Here is an 11,806-nt window from a genome sequence, read left to right as displayed (position 1 = left end):
TTTTTGTGAGTTCCTATTTTGTGATCAAATTGATGTTTCTGGTAGTAGACTGTAAACTTTACTGAGCAAGGTGTATGATGAGTAAATTCTAATCTCTCTCTCTCTCTCTCTCTCTCTCTCTCTTTCTCTCTCTCTCTCTCTCTCTCTCTCTCTCACACACACACACACACACACACACACACACTTGCTTTCTAGTGAACTTCGTGGCAATCGTGATCCTATCCCGAGGCAAGTGCGGCCTCTCCAGATGCACCACTCTGTACTTGGTGGCCATGGCAGCGGCGGATCTATTGACCATTATCACTCAGGTCATACTGCGACGGATCAATATTTACTATTTCCCCTGGAATGTCCTGCGCATGACTCCTGTCTGCAAAGTCCTCTACGTCCTCAGGCACGCAGCCAGGGGCTGCTCCGTCTGGTTCACCGTCACTTTCACCTTTGATCGATACGTGGCTATTTGTTGCCAGAAGCTAAAAGATAAATATTGCACCGGGAAAACTGCTACGGTGGTGCTGACAGTAACTGGCGCTCTGGTCTGTTTCAAAAACAGTCCCAAGTATTTTATTCTACAACCCTGGGCTGTCATCGATGGCATTTCATGGTTGTGTTTTCTCAAGTCAGTTTACTTCACTGAACCGGGGTGGGTGGGATTTGACTGGTTTGATGCAATTTCAACCCCGTTGCTTCCATTTGGTTTAATCTTACTGTTTAATATTCTGACGGTCAATCATATATTGGTAGCCAGTCGCGTACGCAGATCACTAAGAGGTCAAAACAAAGGTGAGAAGACCAGTGACCCTGAGATGGAGAGCCGTAGGAAGTCTATAATTTTACTCTTCACACTCTCCGCCAGCTTCATCCTCCTGTGGCTGCTCTACGTTATAGACTCCTTCTTCTATTCCATTGCCGGGATATCTACCAGCGATTACAACAATGCTCAGTACATCCTTCGTCACGTCGGTGAAATGTTTCTGCACTTAAATTGCTGCACAAACACGTTTATCTATGCCGTGACTCAGTCCAAGTTCAGAGAGCAGATTAAGGGCATGGTCAAATATCCTGTAACTTCATTTATTCGATTGATTAATTAATAAATAAAAGAATTGAGTTCTCCCATTAGTGTGTACGAACTGCGGCACGGTAGCGTGGTTGTCAGCACAACGCTTTGCAGTACAGGCGACCCGCTGCCTGTAAGGAATTTGTCCATTCTCCCCGTGATATCATGAGTTTAATCCGGGCGTTCTGGTTCACTACCACAGTCCAAAGACGTACAGGACGGTAGGTTAATTGGTCAGCGTAAGTTGTCCCGTGATTATGCTGAGATAACTTCGGGGGAATTGTTGGGTGGAGCGGCTCGACGGGCCGAAAGGACTTCATCGGCGCTGTATATTAATAACTAACTAACTGACTGAACAGATGTATTGAGTCGTAGACACGTGTAAACGAAAAATAAATCACACGGAATCCGACGTTCACCTTCAGAACAAACTTTCTCCTTATTACAAGCGGACGTCAGCAGTGGAGTCACTCGTCCCGGGCGAACGCGGAGGTTTTCGCAAATAAAATGACATGAGTCCTTTTTCCGTAAAAGAAAAGCCGTAACATCACATTAATTGTTCTCCAAACAGTAACCACAAAAATCAAAGGGAACAGAACTTCGCCTAATACGTCATCACGTCCGATCAAACTCTTATGAGGGCCCCCAACTAAATGTCGGTGGTTTGAGAATCATACGTGTTTCTACCAAACATATTACCCGGCACAGCCCCACCCCAACCCAGAATTCACTAAAACGTGTGTTGTGCGCCTGTCGCGAGCTCGGACGAGCCGATGTTCGGGTCCGATGTTCCCTGCGTGCAGAAACAGCAGGTGCTTCTGACTCTTTCAGAGGTGTGGTAATCCGCTCACAGACGGCAGGGGCATGGTAGCGCAATCCTCCACAGTTCAGTGGATCGCTTTAAGGCGATACCGAAACACATGCGGATTTGCCCTTCTTATCTGGGATAAAATCTTTTCCCTCCGTTCCAAAACGCGGAACGGGCCATCATAAATAGGCCTTAAGGGATGTTAGTGTGCATCAAAACCGACGAAAACAAAGAAGCCAAAATGTAACTCAAGACTGTTGCACTCCATGACGGGAGGTAGGAATAGACGCAAAGGAATTGATTTTACTGAGGAGAGTGGAATTCTATTGATGCACCATCAAAAACTCTCGGAGACGGGAGGCAAACGATAGGCTTTTATTAGCTTCAAAAGTGACCACAACATCTTGGAGACTGAGGGAGGAGCTGTGCCTCCAATCGCCTTTATACATGGGTCTGTGGGAGGAAACACAGGAGCAGTCAGCACAGGGGCGTGTCCAGACAGGTATACACACAGTTTACCACAACTATTGAGAGGCCAACCAGGTGGTCATGATGGTGCCCGTCTGCCAGTTCTGCTGCAGACCACTTCAGATCCTCCTTTGGAGCTCCTCTGAGCCTCAGCAGAGCTTACGGGAGATGAATATGACCGAACTTATTGGTCAGGGAAGCTCTGAACAGCCTTTAAGGAGCGCTGTGAAATCGCTCACATAGGCCATTGGACTGTGGGTGATAGGCCGTGGTGTGATGCCATCTCTGGCAGAGGTTCTGGGCCATCGCAACCCAAAGGTCTGATATGAACTGGTTACCGTGGACAAACAGGTGGGGTGCCAGCCTCTGGTCAACTGGTGGTCCAGTCCACTATGGGAAAGAGGAACGTGCAACTGTAGACAGGACTGTGAGGCAATAAGGTCCGCATTGACGTTGTCCAGCCATCCCCCCTCAAAATGTGCAATGGTGCCTGTACATGACGGTTAATTTTTGTCTGCGGCCTCTCCACACAGGCTGTACTGCACTCACGCATGTCCTTTCGAAGGACTTGCCACACACATTTTAGTGAACCCAGTTTCTATGGGGTCTTCCAGATGCGAAAGTGCATGTTTAGCGCAAAAAAACAGTCCGTCTCCAGTCTGCGGGCACAATGGTGCGAGGGCGACCGGTTGAAACCGCAAAAGAGAGAAACCCCAGCCTCCCCGAGCTTAATGTCAACCAAAAAACTCAGTGAGCATTGAATCTGGGATGGCTGGCCGTGAGATGCAATCAGCCACAGCATCGTATTTTCCCCCTCGATACGTTGGATATCAGTTGTGAACTCTGATGTGCAGGCCGGGTGGCGTTGGTGTCGTGCAGACCGAGGGTCTGATCATTTGGCCGTCGCATACAGGAGGGGTATGTGGTCCACTAACGCTGTGAAATGGCGACCCTCTTCGAGAAGAAAGTGAAAGTGGAGGACTGCCAGATAGAGACCGAGAAGCTGCAGTTCTTTTCCGGGGGGCGGAGCTGCCGGCTGAAGAGGGCAAGCGGCGGCCACACGCCCCCCACCAACTGATAGTGCACATCACTCGCGGTATAGTTTGAAGCGAGAGTAGTAACGGTAATGGGTGCGTTGGGGTGCAGGTGCGCCATTGGGGTCGCGTTGGAAAGAGCTCGTTTGATCTCCCAGACCAAATGTGCAGGTCAGGTCCGCTGAGCAGTCGAGCACTTGATAAAGGGTATTCTCTTCAAGTAAAGTTAAATTTATTATCATTTAAATTTGTGCAAGTATCTAACGTTTTCAACCATATAACGTGTACAGAAACGAGACAACGTTTCTGCAAACCAGGTTATAAAGAACAGTAGTGCACATAACACACAATACACACGATAACTTATGAAGGTAAGGATACAACCTACAGATGAATCGCACATAAATAACAAACTAAAGTGATTTGATATTCACAGATTAACACTTCGAATACGTTGCGCCTTCCTGAAGTCTACAACTATTTCATTTGTCTTCTCCTCATTCAGGCTTAGGTTCTTCTCCTCTCACCAATCCACCAGCCGCTCCACTTCCTCTCTACACTCCGTCTCGTCTTCGTTCTTGATAAGGCCAACCACCGTTGCGTCATCCGCAAACTTGATGACACGGCTGGAGCTGGATCATGTGAGATAGTCATGCGTCAGCAGTGTGAACAGCAACGGCCTGAGCACACAGACCCGGGGAGCGCCAGTGCTCAGCGTAATGGGAGAGACGCTCTTGCCCACACGGACTGACTGACTGTCCTGTTGAGAAGTACCTTATCCAATTGCAGAGAGAGATGTTGAGACCTAGCGAGGACGTTTCCCCCAATACTTCCTGTTGTATGATGGTGTTGAGAGTCGCAAAGTTCCATAAACAGAATTCTAGCCTATAAGACCCCCTTTTCCAGGCGGGACTGGACAGAGTGGTGGGCAGAGGCTATTGCGTCATCAGTGGAATGATTTGTCTGATAGGCGAACTGGAACGCTTCCAGGGTAGCTGGGAGAAAGACTTTAATCTGCTCCATGACCAGCCGCTAAAGTATTTCATAAAGGTTCTCTCAGCCATCTTGGCAAGCTCCCTCTCGCCTTTCACAGTTGCACTATTTGAACTTGATCAGGCATTTGCTGTATGAAGAGTTCAACGTTGGAGACAGCACGTGGTCCATTAACGCCGGGAGTTTAGCATCGCCGAAGCCAGGCACGCAGTAAAACTTCTTGGCTCACTTAGACTCCGATAGTCGGTAGAAGCTGAGTGCTCAGCGGTCTGTATTTATCGCGTTCAGGCGGGTGTTCTAGTAGACTCGCTGCTCTCGCAGGCGTGGAGTTGCTGAGCGTCGTTACCACCAGACATATTTTGTGTTGTCGGCGGGGATACCTGGCAGCGCGAACTGGGCCTCAGCTCGTACAAACAAAGCAAAGCCATTTTACTCCCAAAACTGCAGTTAACTGCAGTAAACTCGGGCCTGGTTAACAGCTTCAGAATTCCATAAAGTGCAGAATTCCAAAGCTTCCCATTGTACACATAGTGTCAAAGTCACACGGGTGATATCTCCGACCGGTTTGAGCCCGTTACAGACTTTCCCTGCCTGGTACCAACCCTGTAAACTCCCCAGTCATCCATCTGCAACATAATTATCCCAATGTCTCTCTGTACTGCAGACCAATGTCCCCATTACAAAACGTCGACCAGAAACCCTGTTACCGATGGTGCGAAGGGATGGGCCCATGGTTAGGCAGTCCTGCTGAAGGTTCTTGGCCCGAATCGTCGATTATACTTTTTGCTCCCTGGCCTTCTGGGCTCCTCCAACATTTTATGCGCGCTGCTTAGATTTCCAGCATCTGTATATTCAATACTTATTTAGGGATGTCCACATGACGGTTAGCATGGATCTAAAAGGCCATGCTTTATGATTCCGGGACTCTAACACGGAATTTACAGGTTTCAGAAAATGACATTCGAACCTTTTTTCTAATGTTCCAGTAATGGCGATCATTCTTTTCGAGTGTTCTCTACAAACTTCATACTTAGCTTCCACTTTCTAATTTAGACGAGAGAGATTTAACTTGCATGTTGTAATCTGTCATAATTATTTTTTAAACAAACATCTTGGAGAGTGTTGCAACTTTGGAATCTCCCCAGAGATCATGCAGCATACATAAGAAATGTTCAGAGGCTCTACCACCTCGAAGCTCCAGCAGAGAGAGCTCCTACAACACAAAGTCATACGACTCTTCAGGCCTAACATGCATCAACCGGTTCAAACCGCTGCCAAGATCTGGTACACGATCATTGCTTTTATGGGAGTTCCTGGTAGGTTCCTTCTACCTTCACAATTTAATCAGTCTCTGGTTCTGGGTGGATCTTTTGGGCTTGATAAGACTATTTTGTTTTAAGTGAAGACTTACTGGTGAGCACTGTATAGATCAGCAATTAGGAAATCGGTTTGTTGCACTTTGTTGACGTCCTGAATTCGTGCGGTGCTTTATCCCTCAGCTAAAATTAAACGTACTCAAAATGCGGTTAACTTTTGGATTTTAAAACAGGGTAATAATGAAACATATTTGGATAATGTATCATCTCCTATCCATAAGGTTCCAGCTATTACATACCATCCTGTCTTGCTCCCCACCTGGTTCCATCTGCCCGTCATCTTCACGTCTCTCCATTATCTTGTTCACATCCCCCCACCAGCCTCCACCCTAATCCTAATTACTGCTAATCTTTCCATCCGCATGCACTCCTTTTGCACTACGTCAATCCCAAATTTTAACTTATTCCTTCTGCATTTACAGATGCTGATCTGAGTTCATCCAAATCTTTGTTTTTATTCTAGGTTTCAGCGTCTATTGTCTCTTGGACAATACAGCATCGAGTACACATGGCACTAACTATAGCAAGCTGATTCGGGTTTCATGGAGTATTTGTAACTGAACTTTGTGCTATTCCCGTGTCCTAACCAGAGGGGACCTTCCTAATCCGGAACTTCCTATATTACTGACCGTATGTTGAACTAGAGAGCTTTGATTTATGTGGGCTGCCAGATGGAATGAAATGCTTAACTCCACTGAGCATGTAACGGTGCAAAATTGTGCTAGCTATGTGCCAAGATCTAGGTTTGAGACTCATGACAGTGTGTTAACAGGACCATCTATCACTGAAAAATATTTACTGCGGGTCAACAAAACTGGGATTCCTGACCGTAGTCACTAAATGGAAGTTGATCTTATCACGTGCAAAGTGATGCAGTTTGGAAGGTTAGACAAGTGTTGGGTGCACATGGTAAATGGTACTCCCCGAGGAAGTGTTCATCAACAGTGAGACGTTGTGTTATAAACATAGAAACATAGAAACATACACCACAGTACAGGACCTGCGGTCGACATAGATGTGCCGATCATGTCCCTACCTGAGAACTACCTAGGTTTTACCAATAACCGTCTATTTTTCAAAGCTCCATTTAGCCATCCAGTAGTCTCTTAAAAGACTCTATCGTTTCCACCTCCACCGCCGCCTGCAAACTATTCTATCTAGTACCTGTGTAAAAAACTTACCCCTGACATCTCCTCTGTACCTACTTCCAAGCACCTTAAAACTATGCCCTCTTGTGCTAAACATTTCAGCCCTCTGATTATCCACACGATCAATGCCTGTCATTATCTTGCACAATTCTATCAAGTCACCTCTCATCCTTCGTCGCTCCGAGGAGAAAAAGCCGAGTTCACTCAACCTATTCTCATTAGTCATGCTCCACAATCCAGGCAACATCCTCGTAACTCTCCTCTGCATCCTTTCTATGGTTTCCAAGTCCATTTCTCCCTTCAACTGCGAGCAATAGAAGCATGGTTGCAGAAGAGGGCATATGGTCTGTGTAGCTTCGCCAATTTTAACATAGAATATAAGACAGAATTCTCATTGTAACAACTTAATATAAAACACTGGTCAAACCACACCTGTTGTTCTGGTCACCGCGCAATAGAAAAATATGTGAATGCACGGAATAGGATGCAAAGGAGATTCGCCAGCACGGTGCTTGGATTGGACTAGTTCAGTAATAAGGAGAGGCTGATACACTCTACTTTTTTCCTGGGAGCAGGAGAGGCTGAGGGATGACCGGATAGAGCAGTAACAAATTATGAAGGCTGCAGATGTGGCAAATAGAGAGACTGTTTTCCCCATGAAATTGATGTCTAATTAAGGGGAATGAAGGGGTTCAGGTGAATCCTTTTTCCACACTGAGGAGGTGGTAGGACAGACACTCTCAAAATATTTTCGAAGTGTTGTGCAAGCATGAGACTAGTCAACAAAAACAGGTATTCAGTACAACCTATTTATTTAGTTACTGAGTTGGTCTGTGTTTTTTGTATTTGGTTTAAACTTAGAATAGAGGAATGGTATCCCCTATTACAACTGGTTACTCTACAGCACGACGACATGAACAGAGAATTGTTTGACTTCCAGTAAAATGGTCCTTCTTACTCTTTACTCCTTAGGTACTGAGTTCTACCTACATCAACCTCGGTCCGGTGACTCGTTTTCTTTCCCGTCCTAGACCCACACTATTAGCCAGTCACCCACACAGTACTCCGACTGGTTCACCTCCCCCTAGTTGTCCCCGTCTCCCTTCCCCCTTCACTCACTCGATTCCATTCTCCTTCTCCTGGATTGCTGGATGCTTTGCGTTTTTAAGAGTTTCTATTTTCTGATCAGATTGATGTTTCTGGTAGTAGATTGTAAACTTTACTGAGCAAGTTTTATGATGAGTAAATTCTAATCTCTCTCTCTCGCTCTCTCTCTCTCTCTCTCTCTCACACACACACACACACACACACACACACACACACACACACACACACACACACACACACACACTTGCTTTCTAGTGAACTTCGTGGCAATCGTGATCCTATCCCGGGGCAAGTGCGGTCTCTCCAGATGCACTACTCTGTACTTGGTGTCCATGGCTGCAGCGGATCTATTGACCATTATCACTCAGGTCATACTACGACGGATCAATATTTACTATTTCCCCTGGAATGTCCTGCGCATGACTCCTGTCTGCAAAGTCCTCTACGTCCTCAGGCACGCAGCCAGGGGCTGCTCCGTCTGGTTCACCGTCACTTTCACATTTGATCGATACGTGGCTATTTGTTGCCAGAAGCTAAAAGATAAATATTGCACCGGGAAAACTGCTACGGTGGTTCTGACAGTAACTGGCGCTCTGGTCTGTTTCAAAAACATTCCCAAGTACTTTATACTGAAACATTGGGTAATTATCGATGGCATTTCTTGGTTATGCATTTTTAAGTCAGGTTATTTCACTGAACCGGGGTGGGTGGGATTTGACTGGTTTGATGCAATTTCAACCCCGTTGCTTCCATTTGGTTTAATCTTGTTGTTTAATATTCTGACGGTCAAACATATATTGGTAGCCAGTCGCGTACGCAGATCACTAAGAGGTCAAAACAAAGGTGAGAAGACCAGTGACCCTGAGATGGAGAGCCGTAGAAAGTCCATAATTTTACTCTTCACACTCTCCGCCAGCTTCATCCTCCTGTGGCTGCTCTACGTTATAGACTCCTTCTTCTATTCCATTGCCGGGATTTCTACCAGCGATTACAACGATGCTCAGTACATCTTTCGTCACGTCGGTGTTATGTTTCTGCATTTAAATTGCTGCACAAACACGTTTATCTATGCCGTGACTCAGTCCAAGTTCAGAGAGCAGATTAAGAGCATGGTCAAATATCCTGTAACTTCAATTATTCGATTAATTAATAAATAAAGCGGTTTGAGTTCTAGCATTATTTGAGTTCTACACATGTATTGGGTCGGGACAGGGAGTGGACTCGGTGAGTGTTTGCAAAACTGAGCCGAGGTTTGTGCGTATAATCAAAAAAAAAAATCACATGGACTCGGCTGTTACCTCCAGAAGCAAATTTCTCTTTTATTATCAGCGGGCGGCAGCTGGGAAGTCAGTCGTCCCGGGACGAATGCCCCTTATCCAAAGTGCTCACTGTTATTACGCTATTTCGTATGTGGTTTATCTCCCATTAACTCTGCCCAACATGCACCGTATTTATGGAGAGTTTGATCGGCCTTTTGCAGTTTGCCACAGGGCGTGTGCGCTACGTCAACTGTGTGCAGTTTCGCTTTTACGTCATATGTGCAATGTCCTGCAGGTAATGGAATTGTGAGGTATAATCAGGCCTGAGTGTACCACAGTTTGTAGCTCGGGCCGGTTTGAGCCTGTGAGAGACTTTCCCTAATTAGTACCAACCCTTTACAGTCGTATATCCTCTGTATGCAACATAACTATCCCCCTATCTCTCTGTGCCTCCAGGGCCACTTTCCCCACTACTGAAGGTCAGATTGTATCCTGCTTATACCCCTGTTACCAACGGTGGGGCGGGATGTGCCCATGATGCAGAAGGCAGAAACCACGAATCTCCGCAGCTTCGTACATTGTTGCGCATTCAATTTACCCCACAAAACCATAGAACCATAGAACATTACAGCTCAGAAACAGGCCCTTCGGCCCTTCTTGGCTGTGCTGAACCATTTTTCTGCCTAGTCCCACTGACCTGCACCTGGCCCATATCCCTCCATACCCCTCTCATCCATGTACCCCTCCAAGTTGTTCTTAAATGTTAAAAGTGAGCCCGCATTTACCACTTCATCAGGCAGCTCATTCCATACTCCCACCACTCTCTGTGAGAAGAAGCCCCCCCCCCAATGTTCCCTTTAAACGTTTCCCCCTTCACCCTTAACCCAAGTCCTCTGGTTATTTTCTCCCCTAGCCTCAGTGGAAAAAGCCTGCTTGCATTCACTCTATCTACATCCATCATAATTTTATACACCTCTATCAAATCTCCTCTCATTCTTCTCCGCTCCAAGGAATAAAGTCCTAACCTATTCAACCTTTCTCTGAAACTCAGTTTCTCAAATCCAGGCAACGTCCTTGTAAACTTTCTCTGCACTCTTCCAACCTTATTAATATCTTTCATGTAATCCTTCCTTTACCACCATGCAATTATTTAAATTCTATGCCTCTGACAATGAAGGCCTTCCTCACCAACTGATATATCTGCGCTGACACCTTTTTAAATTACTGGACTGAAGTCCCAGGTACCAATGCTCCCTCTATTTTTAACAGCTGCACAGACAACCCATTGCTCTGAGAGGGAATTTTTTTTTTACACGGCCTGGACATTTATCAGCTCTTTTATAAGATAAATACTTTGAATGAAAATTTAAAATTCAATTCCTTTTGATTCTATTTATTACTTGAAGAGTTTAATAAAATACAGTACAACAAAGAAAAGCTTTTGAGATTCGTAAACTTCTTATTTCTGTCTTTATTATGAATCCAATGCCCATAAACACTGCCCAGACTAATTTCACATACACGTGAAAGATACCTCTTAATTCTCATTGGAGAGTTGACAGTTCTTTAAATTCTTCATTTCTTTCCAAATCTTTATTATTATTATTATTATTATTATTATTATTATTATCCAAAATAACAAGAGTACATCAAAGTAGGTAACACAATGTCTCAAAGGGAAAAAGAAAACAATGTTTTAAAGATTGAAAAATATGGTGACACAAAGAAGACAAGGAAAAAAAACCTACTAAAGCAAAGAAAGGTGAGAAAAAAAAAGAAACCATTAGGTGTTCAACCCCGGAGCCACGCGTCATACAAAAAGACCCATTAGGTGTTCAACCCCGGAGCCATGCGTCATACAAAAAGACCCATTAGGTGTTCAACCCCGGAGCCATGCGTCGTACAAAAAGCTTCTAAAGATAAACATCAAACCACTAGCAAAAATAAAACTATACCAAAATTTACAATTAGATCGTGGAGAAAATCTATCAATTAACTCAAATGGTAATAATGAGCAAATGAACCCCATCTTTTCACAAAATCAAACATAGGTTCGACTTCTAATTTTCTCCAAACTTAGACATAACATCACTTGAGAGAACCTTTGTGACAGAGTGGGAGCCGACGTATTCTTCCACTTCAACAGAATGGCCCTCCCAGCTATCAATGTAACAAACGCAATAACATGTTGGTCAGACAAAGAACTATCGCGGGTATTTTGAGGAATTATTCCAAAGAGCGCAGTTAACTTGTTAGGTTGTAAATTAATTTTAAGTGCTTTAGAAATTGTAGAAAAAAACTGACGTTCAAAACTGTTCCAGTATAGAACAAAACCAAAACATCTGTGTCAGTGTAGCTGGCTCAGTTTTACATCTAGCACAGTAACTATCAACATTAGGAAAGATTTTAGACAATCTCTCCTTCGTCAAATAGTAATGATGTACAATTTTAAATTGAATCAGTGAATGACTAGCACAAATTGAAGAAGATTTAACCAACTTCAAGATCCGCATCCAGTCCTCTGTCGTAAAAGTCGAATTAAGTTCCTTTTTT

The 11,806-nt window shown here is 44.7% G+C and overlaps 1 protein-coding gene across 1 annotated transcript; it reads left to right on the top strand.

The window, feature by feature from the left end:
* Positions 1 to 272: 272 nt before the first annotated feature.
* On the top strand, positions 273 to 1,094 carry LOC132381750 (probable G-protein coupled receptor 139). The gene has a single exon (XM_059951321.1). It carries the CDS (start codon positions 273 to 275, stop codon positions 1,092 to 1,094), a length of 822 nt encoding a protein of 273 aa, XP_059807304.1.
* Positions 1,095 to 11,806: the final 10,712 nt, after the last annotated feature.

Source organism: Hypanus sabinus, chromosome 26 (assembly GCF_030144855.1).
Source record: "Hypanus sabinus isolate sHypSab1 chromosome 26, sHypSab1.hap1, whole genome shotgun sequence".
NCBI lineage: Eukaryota > Metazoa > Chordata > Chondrichthyes > Myliobatiformes > Dasyatidae > Hypanus > Hypanus sabinus.
This window is presented reverse-complemented; position numbering and strand designations above follow the sequence as displayed.

Excerpts from the sequence above, each read along its gene's own strand:
- LOC132381750 (XM_059951321.1), top strand. The coding sequence starts at position 273 with ATGGCAGCGGCGGATCTATTGACCATTATCACTCAGGTCATACTGCGA.